The sequence below is a fragment of the Phoxinus phoxinus genome (genome assembly GCF_949152265.1).
Source record: "Phoxinus phoxinus genome assembly, chromosome: 8".
Classification (NCBI taxonomy): domain Eukaryota; kingdom Metazoa; phylum Chordata; class Actinopteri; order Cypriniformes; family Leuciscidae; genus Phoxinus; species Phoxinus phoxinus.
The window spans coordinates 7,369,099-7,382,617 of NC_136883.1; the positions used below are offsets into that span (position 1 = coordinate 7,369,099).

General features: G+C 38.9%; 1 protein-coding gene across 3 annotated transcripts in view; it reads left to right on the plus strand.

The window, feature by feature from the left end:
- Positions 1-13,519, plus strand: part of cntn5 (contactin 5) — a 314,849-nt gene that overhangs the window by 267,526 nt on the left and 33,804 nt on the right. For all 3 annotated transcript variants that reach the window (XM_079621551.1, XM_079621552.1, XM_079621553.1), the window contains one exon: positions 11,070-11,190. In XM_079621551.1, the coding sequence (XP_079477677.1) occupies positions 11,070-11,190 (121 nt within the window). The remainder of the gene's footprint in view (positions 1-11,069; positions 11,191-13,519) is intronic.

Below are 13,519 nucleotides of genomic sequence, written 5' to 3' on the forward strand. Positions count from 1 at the left end.
GTCCAGGAGCCCGCTGCAGCATGTCCATTGCACATGGCGCCCCAGCCCGTGGAGGAGGCATCCGTTGAGACAACAACATGCCTGGAAACTCGTTCTAAGGGCACTCTGGCCCGAGAAAGCTGAGGTTTGTCCACGGGGTGAAGGTCTGATGGCAGGTCGGAGTAACTGGTACTCGGAACGTGCCCTGACGCCATGCCCACCTCGGGACTCGATCGCAAAGCCAGTGCTAAAGCGGTCTCAAATGAAGCAATCCGAGCGGCGTTGCAGCGGCTGCAGATGCCATATGCCCCAGGAGCCTCTGAAAAAGTTTCAGTGGAACCGCACTCTTGCCCTCGAATTGTCTCAGGCAAGTCAGCAGTGACTGCGCGCGCTCGCTCGTAAGCTGCGCGCACATGGCGACCGAGTCGAATTTCATACCGAGAAAAGAGATCCTCTGCACGGGGCAAAGTTTGCTCTTCTCCCAGTTGACCCGAAGGCCCAGACGGGCTAGGTGCCGGAGCACTAGGTCCCTGTGTTCGCAACCCTGGTCCGAGAGTGGCGCGCACTGTCGTCCGAGAACTCTGTGTGCTCAGAGATGGGAGTGACAGTTCTTTGGAAAAAGAGGTTTTCCCCCGGCCCTCCACCGGGGGAAGGAGTGGCCCTGCAACCACCTCCTAGAAAGAACTGCAACCCATCTCTGAGCTGCCCGTAATGGGAGCACCGCATTGCTGCGGGGCTGGTACAGGCTGGGGCGCCTTCCTGCGACTACCTCCAGGCACGGCCTGGGTGAAGGATGCTGCTAGGGGAGTGTCGCAGGAGGGCGCCCTCGGCGGCTAGCAGACTGAGGCGGCTGAGCCGGCGGCTGAGCAGCTGGCCGCGGGATCAGAGCCTCAGTCTGCTCTGGGCGGCCGAGAACTCCGGGCAGAGTCCTCGACTGCGACGCCGAGGAGGCCAGTCTGGGATATGGGGAGTTGAGGAAGCGGGTTTGCTCAGCCTCGCACATATCAACCAGACTAAGCCAGTTCTTGTCTCTGGACCACATATGTGGACATCACCTGACCCAGGGAGCGTGTGGTCACCTTCGTCGCCCGTAGAGCGAGGTCGGTGGCGGCATGCAGCTCTTGCAAGAGCCCTGGACCAGCCCCACCCTCGTGCATTAGCAATGAGCACCCCTGGCCTGGTAGACCTGAAGGATGGGCATAGCATGCATTGAGGTGGCAGCCAGCCCCGCAGTTCTATAGATGTCTGCCACCGGAGTAGACAAAAACCTACATGCTTTGGGGTGGGTGGGTGCTTAGGGCCGCCACGCCAGTGGAGGCGCTGTGGGGACACAGTTGTGTTGCCACAGAACACTCCACAGGGGGAACCCCAGTGTACCCACTGGCCGCGACCTCATCGAGGGCAGAGAATGCGGAAGAGGCCGCTGAGTAGTCTCATGACCTCTTCAGAAACACACGGGCGAACCGTTTTTAAAAAGTTGCGCCGCGTGCAGCTCTTTTAGAGAGATTAAACTCAAACAGCAGTGTTGAAGAGCCCAGGGAGAGACACACGACTGGCAGACCACTGCGCAGTTCGGCAGGCAATATGAAGCTCGCTGGAATTCGCCGTCACACCAACACCTGAAGAGTAGCTCGTCTCGAAGAGTGAAGAGAGATTATCTCAGAATGGCTTGTGGAGTGCAGAATGCTCTTGGCTCCGAAGCGAAAACATATCTGCATGTTGCCAGCTCACTTCCTTTATACCCACATGGTGGGGCGGAGTTATGCTATGCAAATTCAGCAGACCCATGGCATTTGCTTGCCATTGGCTCGTTTTATTACTGTTCGAAGAGGATAGGCTTCTAAGCGAACCCCATTTCGTCGTCATTCGACGTAACTCGAAGTGACAACGAAAGGGAACCCTTGTTCCCTGAACGAGGGAACTGGGACGTTATGTCGATACTGACGTGTTGGGGGCCAATCTTGGATCCCATTACGTCAGTATCGACATAACGGTGAATGTGACTGACTAACACCTTTTTTTTGTTTTGTGGATAGTCATATTACTTACACTGTGTTATTGTTGCAAGATTACACAATATATCAGTTATTATTTGTGTGTGGTCTATTGGTATCAGTCAGTATTAATATTTTGTAAATTGTTGGCATGGACGTGATTTGGTCAAAGCAGCTAATATTTAAAAAAATTAAAAATCAAATAATAAACCGTTTTTTCTTTCGTCTAATATTTCAGTGGCATATTGGTCAATAATGGTTGAATTTATTTATTTGCAAATATATGTTTTTTAATATATCTGGCTGATTTTAGAAGAGGATAATATTTAAACCTGTGATGGCAAGTGAAACTACAGGCAGTTTAGTTTACAGATCATGTACTATGGTAAAATGGGTTTGAGGTCATTTCGTAGTAGGCTATTGTGCAAGGAAAAACGCATACATAAGTCTCTACTAATTGATAATCTGCCCTTGTAATCATAATTTGTGTGAAAATGAATGAGAGTTTTACTGCCACTACTGGTCATTTTAGCTGGAAATCAACAAGTGTAGGTAAAGACACATTTTTCTAATTAGCTTATGTTGTATATTTTGATTGTATATTAGCTGTCAGTCTTAGTATTTTGTCCATTGGTGGTATATACCTCCTTTAGCTAATATTGGAAATAGGAAATATTACTGTGCGTTCACACCGGACGCGAATAGCGCGTCAAATTCGCGCCTGCCGTGTCTAGTTTGACGCTTGAACATTTTGAATGCATTCGCGAAATCTGCTTCTTCTGGGAGAGGCAAGTGCTGCGGGAAATAAAAAAATACTACTGTTATTGTGTCACGAAATGTAGTTTTAAGCGTTGTTCAGTCGAGAATGTAGTTGTTTAAAGCTCAAATCTGTGGTTTGTTTATAAAGATAGCGCCTATTTAAAAAATTTGATCTGACGTTTCGGAGTTGTGAGATCCAGGCGATCACCGGGCGCTCTGCGCTCATGTAACCCGCCTGAACAGCCTCACCTCGGCTAGTCCTCCTGACGTCTGCCGCTGGTAAACCAGAAATGTTTAAATTCACAATCTATATCTTTGGCTCTATTATATGAAACGTATAAGTTAAAATACATTATACTACAGGGCCGTTGAATGCTTGAATCTGATTGGTTGACGAACGTTCTGAGGTGTGCAATTATTTGTCCGCATGGCTTAAGTAGTTCCAGGCAGGTCTTAACCGCATTACAGTTCCATATCACTTCGCGTAGTCAACTGTAATAACGGAAAATAGGATACAATTCATAACAAGAAAAACCATGCAGCCCCATGCGCTCGATCTGCAATTTTCAATGTCTAACTTCACAATCAATGGAAACATGCAGTTTAATTTTAATAAATAAAGTATAGTCCTATATATAATCAATAGAAAATTAAACTGAATATTTAAATAAATTGATAGTCCTGCTGCACGGGTTTTCGTAATTATTGCAAATAATATAACAAATAAATAATAATTGACATTTACGGCTAGCGGCTCAAACCTCCGTTACTAACTCTAAAATGACGTTTTGGAATTAGCAACGGAGCATGGGTTTAGATGCGCAAGGAATTAGTACTACATACAAGAGCGTTTTAATAACAAAAACTTTACAAACGTCTTGAAATTCATCATCTGAACAATATTTTGAGGTGTGGTAACTGTAGTATAAGCGGAATAATTGACTTCAGGCCGTTGAATTATTATAAAAAAAATTCTAATAATTCAACGGCCTGTCGTCAATTATTCCTTACTTAATGACTCGTTATACCGTACGTCAAACGACTTCTTTAATTAACGTTAGGCTATATGAGTTTTTCTTCATCTCATTCAGAAATGTAGCCTATGACTGCAAGTGTTCAGTGTCGTGTCACATTCATAGTTAACATCTGAGCAATGTCATTCCTTCTTTCACGCGGGCATTTAGTCATTACACAATAATTTGTTTAAGGCCAAACATAAGTTATTGAGGCCAAACATTTAAAATGACATCGGGCATTCCCCCGTTTATAAAGTCACTTCACCATATCAGCATTTTGATTTGAACTTAGTTTGGTTGATATTGGCAGCTAAAAAATAGCATCTTCAATTCAAACTGTGAACTCTTTTTTTCATAAATCATCAATATATATATCAGTGGCGACTGCTGGTCTTTCAAAGAGGGGAAGCTCATTTTCGGCCTACATCATAAAAATGGTCCAAAACTTCCATCAAAATATGTGTATCGTGATTGTCAAAACATTAGGTAATTAAACAGAATTTTATTAAGTTTAGTAAAAACATGTTACAATGTTTACATGGTACAATGACTGTAGGCTACTGATTTTATTATTGCATTTCAATTCAATTTTATTATTTTGATTTGATTCGGATCTTGATTAAATATCGATTCATTTTGATAAATATTAGGTAACGTTAGCCTAACTTACATTCATTTTTTTTTTTTCAAGAAAAAAAAAAATCTCATACATGCTGTAAACATACAGAGAGCCCTGTCAGCTGGTATTATTATTAAAGGTTAAATAACATCTCAAATTAAATATAATACAAATATAATATAAAGATGTCATACAGTGCACATATTTAGCAAAATACTCCTCTCTGTAGCTAATTTTTCTAGCCAACTAACGTGCAATGGTTATGGCTTTCTTGATCCTGAGGTAACGTACGTTAAACCCTGGTTAAACCTAAACGTTGTGCCATTTTTCTTTCCGCGTTGAAAAACACTGATTGCTCGATATTAAGTATGAGGCATATACATTTTGGTAAGTTGTACTGGATCTTTCAACATGCTGATTCGTGTTTATTTATTATTTACTAGTTGTAAAGAGTGAGAGATGATCTGACACGTCACATTTACAAGTGCTAAAGCGATATTTATTGTTTGAATTTCGTAATACAATTTACAGAATCGGAGAGCTGAGAATTTGCTTATCAAAAGTAACCTTCTCTTTGTTGTCTGTCAGTGTCAGTGTCCTCTTTGCTTCGCGATTTTTCCCTGCGTGAGAAAAGCGTTTTTCAGTTTACTTTTCATTGAGCTCGAATAGCTTCAGCTATGGACAGAAATTCTGTCAATCAAAAGGAGATGACAGACCCTCCAATCACCACGCAGACGCTCGGAGTCCGGGCCCGCCCACTCCTCCATTCCCCCCAGAGACGCTGAGCGTCCGTGGGCGGGACATAATCGCAGCATTTATCCAATGACCGTCTAGTTTTGCAGCACTGAAAAAAACTGTTCAAAGCAGCCCCATTGAAGTCAATGGACGCTCGGCTTCAACAGAAAAATGCACTGTGACGCTACGGCAATGAATGAGAAGGAAATCGAGTCAGCTGACCAGCTGCTGATTCTGAACGAACTCGTCTTCGAGATGAACGCGTTCAAAAGCATTTTTAGTCAATAAAATGTTAACAAAATAGTACATATATTTGACCATTAATTGTTGACATTATAGGGGAAGCCGAGCTTCCCTTGCAGTCTTAAAGAAATCGCCACTGATATATATATATATATATATGGTATATCACTAGCAATTAACGATTTTTAAATTATTGGCATCAAGAATTGTGCAGTATACCAGTATTGACGATAACCGTGATCATATCATTAATACTACAAATATGATATTATTAATAATCACACATGGTGACAAACTCTCTTTCCGCTTCCCTACACTCGTATTTTGAATGTCATTAATTAGCCAAAACGAGGAAACACAAAATAAACAGTTAACAAATAAATTTCAAGTATTTAACTGCTCACATGGTTTTTGAAAACAGTATCATAACTCTATCTGCAATCTGTTGCTCCTGAACAGATGGAGTCTCAGTTACTTATTTTAGAGATGCCACATTGCACCAAATCCTGCTTTAACTGGAGTGAGAATCAATCCAGTGAAAGGTCAGCTAGGACCGTATGTCATCATGATGAAAGACCCGCTGTGAATCACACCATCATGTTTATCAGAGTCTCAGAGGAGCAGCAGCTCCACACACTCTCTGAGAACAGCGCATCAACAGGCTTTCTGCCACCACAAAATCATCCAATGACGTGATGTCACATGTTGTGCTTTGGATTGCTTTGAATTTTGTATTATTATTATTTTTTAACCACATCTAATGGTTGTACTGTGCTCTGTGCACAAATAAACACTGTGAGGGAAGCAACTGATTGATTTTTTTGAATAGGCAAGAAATTGTATTTTATATAAAATAAAATAAAATGCCTATTCAAAAGTAAAAAAAAAAATCTAATATATATATATATCCACTACTGGTCAAAAGTTTTGAGTTTTTATCTTTTTGAAAAAAGTCTCTTATGCTCACTCAGCACATTTATTTAAACAAAAATACAGTAAAAACAGCAATATCATAAAATTATACTACAATACAATATTACAATTGAAACAATTATATATTTTAAAATGTATTCCTGTGATGGCAAAGCAGATTTCAGGATTCTTTAAACAAATAGAAAGTTCAAAATACCAGCATTTGTTTGTAATAGAAATCTTTTGTAACATTATAAATGAATTAACTGCCACTTTTGATCAATTTAATGTGCCCTTGCTGAATAAAAGGATGGATTTTTCTTTTTTGGGGTGTATCTTAGAACCAGACTTTTGAATGGTAGTGTTTCACTGTTTCCACAAAAAAGTTAAGCAGCAACATTTTCCACGGACCAAACTCCATATTTCTAATGGTGTTCATTGGGTAGTCAAACTCACTAATTGGATTCTGGACAACTAGTCAACCGTTCCTTGAGAACATTCAGAAATTTGATTATCTGGCTTTTATAATAACATAAACTACTTTTTTACTTCTCCGTCATGAAGTCACCTCATCTCACGCATGCATTCATGTAACACTAGGTACTGATCACTCCTCAGCTCCAGCTCCAGCTGACACAATTAAGTTCAAACCATCTTGTGTCCTCTCAGTATCAGATTATAGGCATATTTAAGTCTTCCTTCCAAGTGACAATATCATTTGGTTCCCTTCACAGCATCACTGAGCACCAATCTGCCATGAAACTGTCACTGTTTAAAATGCACTGTGACCTGATGTGGGAAGATATGTGCCATGTTAGCCTGCATTTTAGAGGTTTTATATTCGATTATCCCACAATGGGTTTAATTGCTAATTGGCACAGCAGCTAACTGGGTGTTTGGGTAGTTTAGTGAGTAATTAATGTAAAATTAGCTGATTAAATTTTCCATTTATTGTTCTTTTTTGCTGTAAATTAGCCGATGCTTTCATCCAAATCAACATGCAAATGAGATTAAAACAAATTTTATTCTACTTCCTAATTTTCAAATTCAAATAACAATTGTTGATCCTGTTTGTTACCTCAATTCAAATTCAGGAATTGTACAGAAAATAAATTCTGTTCAATTCGCAGGTAGCTTGATTGACAGGGGATCTGACCAATCATACTTCACCATCCGCCATTTTGTCCGACAAAGCAGTCAGGAGAGTAAGTAGATTAACATGGGAGGATTTGAACTTAAAAAAAGTGTAGGGGAGAGCCGGGACAGTTGAAACACTTTTCAGATAAACGTCATTTTCTACGATAAGGTTACAGATAGATTTTTTGTGTGTGTGTGATCAACAACTCACATATGTGTTCTCTTAGTATCATGTGTTATTCGGTACAAATATAGAATGATTTAAGTAAAAATTTACTTTGATCGGTAGTTGTGCTTTGTTTCAATCGTCCCGCCTGAGCGGGACGGTTGCAACACAGGGGTGGGACGGATGAAACATAACAGTTTAAACGGCAACTATTCATCTAATGCTTGTTTTTATGAACAACACCTGACAAGTAACTTGTGTACATATTGTTACAAACATATTTTGTCTTTTATTTTAATTTAAAGGCTCATTTTAACCATTTTGTTCTATCACCCATTAAACATAGGCGATAAGCCTATGCGCATTTTGTGTAATCTTTCTAATAGGCTATTTTGACGAAGACAGACAAATCCGTTTACAATTAATTATCTTATACTTCTTCCTTGAGTCATATCGAGTGTTTACTAGTTGAATAGCCTTAACAGTGGTTTTCCTATGACCAGGTTTAACTGGCAGGAGGCGCTGTTTCATCCGTCCCGACAGCGCATCCCGACAGTTAAACCTGTTTTTCCCTTAAACTAAAAAACTTTGATATTGCACACTTAAGGGTGTGTTACAGTACTAATACACCTGCCGTATTATCATTACAATGGCACATGAAACAATAAATACAACTTGTCAGTCAAAAAAAAGTACCGCACGAAAGAATTCACTTACTGCACTCAAAAACAGCTTTCCGGCTTTAAATCCAAAACGGCATGACGTAAAGAAGAAATGTTTTCGCGGGTCTGGTAGGCATTGCGTGTTATACGTGCTGAAGAAATATGACGTACATGACGTGAGTGGTTTTCAAGAAAATCGCAATGTTTCATCCGTCCCGCGTTTCAATCGTCCCGGCTCTCCCCTACTGACGCCTTTCCGCGGTTAAAACAACATTCCTTCTTATGTTCATTCATGTTTATTTGATGCTATAAATGAACTAGAAGGAAGAGATGATCGGTTCACGAGCAGCTTTAACTGAGGCTCTACAGCGATCTGACAGACACATTAAAGAGCCACAAAAAGGTATTTATTGTTTAAATTTCTTTTTTTTTAAAAGACCAAATTTGAAAGGTGAGACTTTGTTTAACATGTTTAATATCAAAAGTAACCGAAAAGTACCCTGGTCTGTCCTGTCCGTCAGCGCGTTGTCAGTGTCCTCTCTGCTCGGCGATGTAGATTTTACTGCGTGAGAACATGGTGTGGCGTGAGAGCGGCGTAGCTTGTCGGACATAGCGACAGTAACTAAGGGGGGCAGGTCTTTGCGAACGGTCAATTGCATGCTATAAAGTCAAAATTGTATAAGATGCCAAGATCTTTATTTTGTGACTTTATATTACACAATTCTGAGATAAAAAGTCAGAATTGTGAGACAAGAAGTCACAATTACCTTTTTTATTTTTTATTCTGTGGTGTATAGAGGGACTCAACAGATGTTCATTCCACCATCGAGGTGCATTAACGGACCTATTTGCATGACAGTCATGTAACCTGAATTATTTATTTTTGCATGTTGTTCTCATGTTGTCGCTAGCTTTTCAGTGTTAATGAATACTTTATGAGACACTTGCACTAAAGGATTTTCTCATGAACCCCAGAAAATGCCTGTTCAGCAAGAACACCCAGAGTAGGCACAGTTTACTAGAATATTCATAGCACATTTTCATTTCAATGAAAAAGAGAGTATAAAGTGAAAGAGAGAGAGTTTGTGGAGGTTATAGTCTAACTATAGCTTTTTTTTCGTAATCATTAGACAGAACCAGAAATAAAGAGATACGTATTTTCCTTTAATGCATTAGGCATTTTGCACTAATATGGTACATTTTAATGTCCCATTATTTAATTTTTAAAGACATAGAGGCAAACATCTCATGTCCTTTTGTTTTAGAGACTTTTGTTTCATTGACTTTTATACCTAGAAGCAATAATTCCGGTGTTTAAAGTGTTTTGCGGAAAATATCAATCACACAAATCAGCTTTTAAATTGCAATTACATTTTATTTACCCTGGGTAAATTCTGTCCATCCGTTGTGTATGATGGGATTTAGTTAGACATTTGGATGGTCCCCTTTATACAGTTTGTTGACTATAAATAATATTGCACCTAAATGTCAACTAAAAAAATATAAACTTTACTATGAAAATAACTATTTATTAATTTTTGGTTACACTTTATATCAAAAATGTACTCTAGACATTCTACTAACTATAAGTAACTTTGCAACTCCAGTCATTAGTAGGTAATGCAGGAAGTAATGTACAAATGAGTAGTAGGGTAACAAGGGGTAAGAAATGTAGTCATAAAATACATCACAATTACTCAAGTATTATAAGTCTAATGGACTTATGGTCCAAATCACTACTAGTTCTTGAAGAGTGACTAGGTAACACTTGAGTATTTAGGGATGCATTTTATGACTATGTTCAGAGTAAAAAAAGACAATCGCTCACATTTCAGACACAGGTTAATGATGTGATAAGTAATTAATTGGTAATTCTTTATAATTTTTCATAGTTAGTTATTGATTATCAATATTGCACGATTGATTACCTATAGGGACAGTCTCAAACCTAAATTTGCAATTACCTACGGATTAGTAAATCTTGTTTCCATATTAGTTTATAGTAGTGTGTTAATGTATTACTACTCATTTGTCCTGCCACAACCAAAAATAGTTTTTCTTTTCTGTTGGGAGGCCACCATATTAGTATCGGCCGATATATGTTCATTTTTAATGTTATCGGCCCAAAAAGAAAGTTTGGCCAATATATTAAAGCAGATAAATAATGTATTATTTCCTTCAGATGAGACACTTTCAGATGCGCACTGTTCGCCATGATGGTTTTGAATTGCTTGAAATATGATTGGAATCACTTTGAAAAGGATATAGGCTACATGAAATTATAATGAGAACATTGTGTGCTTGGGACATGGCTTTTAAAGTAAAAGTTTGGATTTAGATTATATATCGGTTATCGGCTTTCAAATATAAAGAATTATCGGTTATCGGCCAAAATTTTCCCTAGTGCATCCCTCGTTTTTTGTATATCAAATATAACCACAGTTTATTTTTTTCTGTTCTATTTTCGAGGTGAAGTGTCCAGAATATTCCTCAAAGGCAACACATATTCATCGAGACAGTACATGGCAGACAGTGGCGCAGCACCCAGCTGTCTGATTCATGTGCTGTAATTTTAATCAGCCCCAGTGCTAAAGAGCTGCCTGTAGACCTTGAATTATTCGCAGTCTTGCCTGGGGCGTTTCTCATTTCCAGAGAAGAGCAGATTGAGGAAAGTAATGGTGCGCGTGCTCTTAAACCGAACAGGAATCTCTTAATCCACACAAGCCAATAGCGGCTATAGCAGCAGCCCATTGCTCAGGTGTCAAACACTGCATGGAGGTCTATTTCTCTCTTTATCTCACTTTTCCGTTTCCTTTTGTACTTTCTATTTTTTTCCCCTCCATTTAGCAGACCTCCACAGCAGACCTGATGATCAGAAGCATCCTCCTGAAGCATGCTGGGAAATATGGCTGCCGTGCTCAGACGAGTGCGGACAGTGTACTTGCAGAAGCTGAGCTGCTAGTAAGAGGTGAGTGAAAATTGCGAAGTATAAATTGCAGGTCATAATCAAAAACTGTGATTACAGCATCTTTACTAAATCAAATTGACCCCGTTGACTTTCTGATGCAATTTCTCATTTTATTGTGCATGATTCGTGATGTATCGCTCTGCATTTTTTTCAAAAGAAGAAGAAAAAACTTTTTCGGAATATTCTATACTACAATTCTGAAATATTTTCTTTTCCGCTAAATTGGCCATGGTTGTACAGAATATTGTACAGAACTTTCAAATCATTATGGATAAAAGTCCCACCTTTCATTATTTCCTATGAATGAATTGACATGTCAAAATTATGTTAAGGACAACTGTTATAGACATATTTTATTAGATAATCAAAAATAATTTTCATAATTTATACAAAAAGTTACGCAATTTTCTCCACCTCTTAACACAATGTTTTAAAATCAAGGTGGGTGGAGAGAAATAATATACACTCACCAGCAATTTTATTAGGTGCACCTTGCTAGTACCGGGTTGGACCCCTTTTGCCTCCAGAACTGCCTTAATTCTTTGTGGCACAGTCAGATTCTGGTGCTGGAATCATTCCTCAGAGATTTTGGTCCATATTGACATGATAGCATCACGCGCATGCGCATCCATGACGTGAATCTCATGTTCCACAAATCCCAATGGTGCCCTATAGGATTGATATTTGATGACTGTGGAGAACATTTTAGCAGTAAACTTACTTAATGTTCAAAAAACAATTCTGAGATGATTTGAACTTTGTGACTTCCACATTGGAAGTGGCTATCAGAAGAAACACCTTGGTCATAAAGAGATGGACATGTTCAGCAACAATACTCAGGTACGCTATGGCGTTTAAACAATGCTCAATTGCTACTAAGGGATCCAAAATTTGCCAAGAAAATATCCTTCACACCATTGCACCACCAGCAGGATGGATCTGTGCTTTTGTTGTTTACACCAAATTCTGACCCTACCATCTGAATTTCGCTACAGAAATCGGGACTTATCACACCAGGCAACGGTTTTCCAATCTTCTATTGTGCAATATTGTTGAGCCCGGCAAATTGTAGCCTCAGTTTGCTGTTCTTCGCTGACAGGAGTGACACCAGACATCTGTAGCTCTTCTGCTTCAAGGTTCAACATATTGTGCGTTCAGAGATGCTCTTCTGCAGACTTCTGTGGTAATTTGAGTTACTGATGGATTTCTATGAGCTCAATCCAGTCTTTGGACTTGAATTTTGTTTGAATTTTTTTATGTTTGACCCTTTAAGAGCCGACATAAACCGAAACCAAATGGCTAGCTCAATAATTCTGTTTGCATACAAAACCAGAGATGTTACACGTTCAGATCAAGCCTCCAACATGCTCCTGTTGCGTTGTTTTCGCCCTCTAACGAGTCTGCACAAATTGCTTAATATGTGTTTACAACAAAAACACTCAAATGCATTGCACGTCTTTGCACACATTCTATAGATCTGCGATTGATAGTTACGTCTTCCGATGGCTCATAAAACGTTCTGTGCACTATGACCCCAGGGTTTGCCGCATGTTGTGACGTCACAAGCTGCGACATTTGACTTCCATTTGCTGTATGTGCTACTCTACTGCGTTCTGCTTTCGCTATTGTCTCTTTTTATCATTGCTTCATCATTTTGACTCAACGCTCTGTTTATAAAAATGAGTGTATCTTATTAAAGTTAAATTAATAGTTAAAATCAATTGTGTGTAGTTTTAAAGTGTTTTATGCAAGTATTTTACATTGACAAGTCTGAGATTGACATTTATGTATTTAATAAAATATGTAGGAAAACAACTATTTAAATTGTATTTATTTTTTGTATATTGCCCTTTTGAGCGATTTATCTTTACTATTGATTTATTACAGACATACATACCCTTCAAATTGGGGGTATAAGGATTGTTTTGATGTATGGCATATGAAACTGCTCAAAAGAATGACAGCACAGCATGTAAAAATACTAAGATAATACTAATACTATGGCGGAATTGTTCTATGGCAGGTCATAAAGGGTTAAATGATATCAAAACTGTTTGAAAACAAACAGCACTGTCATTATTACAGCAGAAATACCAGAGAAAATATTTTAGCCTTGAAAATATTATGTTGGACAAAGGTTGAGAAAAAGACTTTTCTTTCCTGCTGAGATAACCAGAGTTGCATATCAATATTAACCAATCATATCATGACCTGCTTTCACTATCCAAACAAATCCGAATGCACAAAATAAAATCTCTTTCCTACTGAATAATAATAATTTGTGGAATATATTACTTTTCTCCCCACAGCTTGATGTGTAAGATTCCTT